At 48.2% G+C, this 3,228-nt stretch overlaps 1 protein-coding gene across 1 annotated transcript in view; it reads right to left on the reverse strand.

The window, feature by feature from the left end:
* Nucleotides 1-6: 6 nt before the first annotated feature.
* Nucleotides 7-3,228, reverse strand: part of LOC102199064 (protein Z-dependent protease inhibitor-like) — a 6,776-nt gene continuing 3,554 nt past the window's right edge. The window contains exons 2-6 of the mRNA XM_005753327.2: nt 2,675-2,966; nt 2,323-2,604; nt 1,733-2,006; nt 1,415-1,562; nt 7-227 (exon numbers count right to left, since the gene is read on the reverse strand). Coding sequence (XP_005753384.1) covers nt 45-227; nt 1,415-1,562; nt 1,733-2,006; nt 2,323-2,604; nt 2,675-2,960 — 1,173 coding nt within the window. The 5' untranslated portion in view covers nt 2,961-2,966 and the 3' untranslated portion in view covers nt 7-44. The remainder of the gene's footprint in view (nt 228-1,414; nt 1,563-1,732; nt 2,007-2,322; nt 2,605-2,674; nt 2,967-3,228) is intronic.

Here is a 3,228-nt window from a genome sequence, read left to right on the forward strand (position 1 = left end):
GACTGTTTGCCGCCGGGGAGGCTTGGGTTGGTGTTTGGGCCCATTTATTTGCAGGTGGGGTCGTTGACTCGGCCAATGAACATCAGGCCACTGGTGCTTTGATGGTAGATGATGAAGATGAAGGGTCTGTTGAATGTCAGTCGAGGAGGAGGTGAGGAGAACACTGCATCTCCGGCGCTGGTGTCACTGCTGCTCTCTTCAACGGAGATGACGGACGTATGATACACCTGAGTGGAGAAGAAACCACAGCAGAATCTCGATTATTTAAACCAGGGTTAGGCACCTCCAGGCCTCGAGTGCCGGTGTCCTGGAGGTTTTAGATGTGTCCTTGATCCAACACAGCTGATTTAAAGGGCTAAATGACTCCTCAGCATTTCTTGAAGTTCTCCAGAGGCCTGGTAATGAACTAATCATTTGATTCAGGTGTGTTAACCCAGGGTGCGATTCAAAACCTGCAGGACACCGGCACGCGAGGCCTGGAGTTTGACACCCCTGATTTAAACCTTTCCTGAATAAATCAACACAGATGTCATCATCAGGTGATCAAATCTCTGTGACCATGGACACTCTAAAATATGGACGTAATGTCTGGGTCTGAAAAGTGAAGCGAACACTGAAATGACTTAAACCTGTATTCTCTGTAATGGCAACTTGAAGGAGATAACTGAGGGCAAAAAGGTTTCTAGTCCTTTATGAAATTTGGTGGTGAAAAGGGCTTCCTGACCTCTGACCACAGTTCAGGGCTCAGTCCTATGTTTCAGAAAGGATGATGACCCAGGGGACGCTTGTGATCACATAAAAAGTGATTGACCGGCAAATTTTTACCCCTTTTGGCTGGATGTTAGATGCTCCAGGCTCTTGTTTTTTTGTTTTTGTTTTTTTATTTATACAGCGCCAAATCTCAGCAACGGTTGCCTCAAGGTGCTTTATATTGTAATGTAGACCCTACAATAATACATACAGAGAAAAATCCAACAGTCATATGATGCCACTTTGGCAACAGTGGGAAGGAAAAGCTGGTAAAAACCATAGGCCCACCCCAGTGCATGCTGGTCCTATACCAGTCCTTTTACTTACAGAAAATGGTCCTAGAGTTCTTCCTACCTGACTTAACAAGATAAACAATAACAACAAAAAAAGAAAAAGAAGTATTAACCTACAAATTAAACTAGCAAACAACCCGAAAATATGAGTAAACCAACAACAAGCTTTAACAAATTTCAAAAATAATAAAAATAAAGAATAAATAGCTCCAACACCTGGAATTACAGGTTTAACCATAAAGAGAATTTATTCTGAACTCTGCCCTTTGATGTCATCACAACCCCCCTCCAGGTGGTTGTGATGACATCACAACCCCCTCCAGGTGGAGATGCCTCATATCCAAACAGCTCTTAATGTGGCAGACACTCACCTGTTTAAGTTTGGACCCTTCAGCTCCACCCATGTTGCTGAGGTCAGCGTCATCCTGAAACACCTGGGTGATGTCAAGAGTCTGCAGTGCATCCTTAAGTGAGTATGAACGGTCCAATGAAAAGCGAGGAAACTGTACCTCCAATTTCCTATTTACAAAAGAAGAACATTTATTTCCTGGTTTTAATTAAGAAGCCAGTGGGAGGAAGAACAGTATAGGAGGGAGGACGGAAGGAAGGAAGGAAGGAAGGAAAGGAAAGGAAAGGAAAGGAAAGGAAAGGAAAGGAAAGGAAAGGAAAGGAAAGGAAGAGGGCCTCACGTCTTCTTTAGCTGGCGGATCCAGGCCTGGATCTTATCAGCCGTAACTTCCTCCTCCACGGCGGTGACGTCCACACCTTCATCGGGAAGCACGGCCAACATGGCTGCGCCGTCTGTCATCGGCAGCTTCAGCACGCCAGCCTTCACCGCAGCATCGTACGCCAGCAAGTACTTATCGGCCCTAAACATCATCGGAACCATGACGACATGATAGCTATCCACATAGAACCGCTCGTCCTGAGTGGACGACGCATTAAAGGGCGGAGTGAAGCTTGCTGAAACACACAGAAACTTTATTTGAACATATTATTGAGACAAGCTGCAGTTCTTCTGACGTCCAGCAGAGGAGTCATGCACAGGACTGTTAGTGACCTACGGTATTAACGTCCTGACACTTTAATTGGTGTGGAGATTTTAAGCATGTTGATGCGGACTCCATGCTATCGGCATACCGGCAGAGCGTGGATCAAGAACACAGGACAATCAAAAGAGCTGTCACACCTTAGTTCAAAGACTGAGGAGGTGGAGTTGTGGAGCCTCGCAGGACTGCTTCAACACTCTAAGTCCTGCCCTCTGGCAGATGATACATACCTCTGTAGGCTGTAACGGCGGCGAGCAGCAGCTGGGTCTGATGGTCCACTTCGGAAATGAAATCCTGGACCTGGTCTACAGTCTGCTCCAGCGCCCACTGGTTGATGGTGTTGATGGCTTCATAAGCATTTGTGTAGTCCACACCCTGAACTGTGCCTCCGAGCTTGGTCTGAACCAGGTTCAGGTAGGATGAGGCCACTTGGACACTCTGAGAGGGGAAGATGGCCGCACCCTGCTGCAGAGAGACTGTCGGAATGGCGTTCCTCAGAGTCTGAAACACATCTGAGCACAGGAGCACCACTTAGAACCTGAACCACAACCAGAATCTGGTGACCCTTGACCTTAAACCCACCTGGGAGTGTCTGAGCGTCCAGCCTGGTCAGCGTAAGTCCCGCCTGCAACTGCTCGCGGGTCTGTCCGTTGGTGGCACTCAGCAGCACTGTCAGAGCAGCAGACAAAGTGAACGGACACAGTAGGACGTTCTCGTCAGTGCGGGCGGCGAGTACTCGGTACAGACGGGCGCCAAAGTCCGCGTTCCTGCTGATCAGGTCCTGCAGAGCACTGGTCTCTGAGGAGGCGGGGCTTAGCAGGAGTACGAGGACAATGCTGACCAATGAGATGGGGCCCGGGTGAGTCATGGCGTCCTGCGTGTTAGATAAACAAAGCCTGAACCTGTGCTGTATACCTGGGGTCCGTTCTTCGTACCTCGCTTACTACATCCAAGATCAAATGACACATCCAAGATCAAATCATCGCGTCTACTTTGACCTCGCTATCCCGGTTCTCCGAACACACCTGTTGTTGACGATTAGTATAGCTGGATGAAGTAATGTGAGATCACTGGGTGGCTTAACAGGGGCTACGCATCGATAGTAGAAACATTGATTGGCAACCCTTTGATTGGTC

The sequence above is a fragment of the Pundamilia nyererei genome, unplaced genomic scaffold (genome assembly GCF_000239375.1).
Source record: "Pundamilia nyererei isolate P.nyererei 1_Seehausen unplaced genomic scaffold, PunNye1.0 scaffold00421, whole genome shotgun sequence".
NCBI lineage: Eukaryota > Metazoa > Chordata > Actinopteri > Cichliformes > Cichlidae > Pundamilia > Pundamilia nyererei.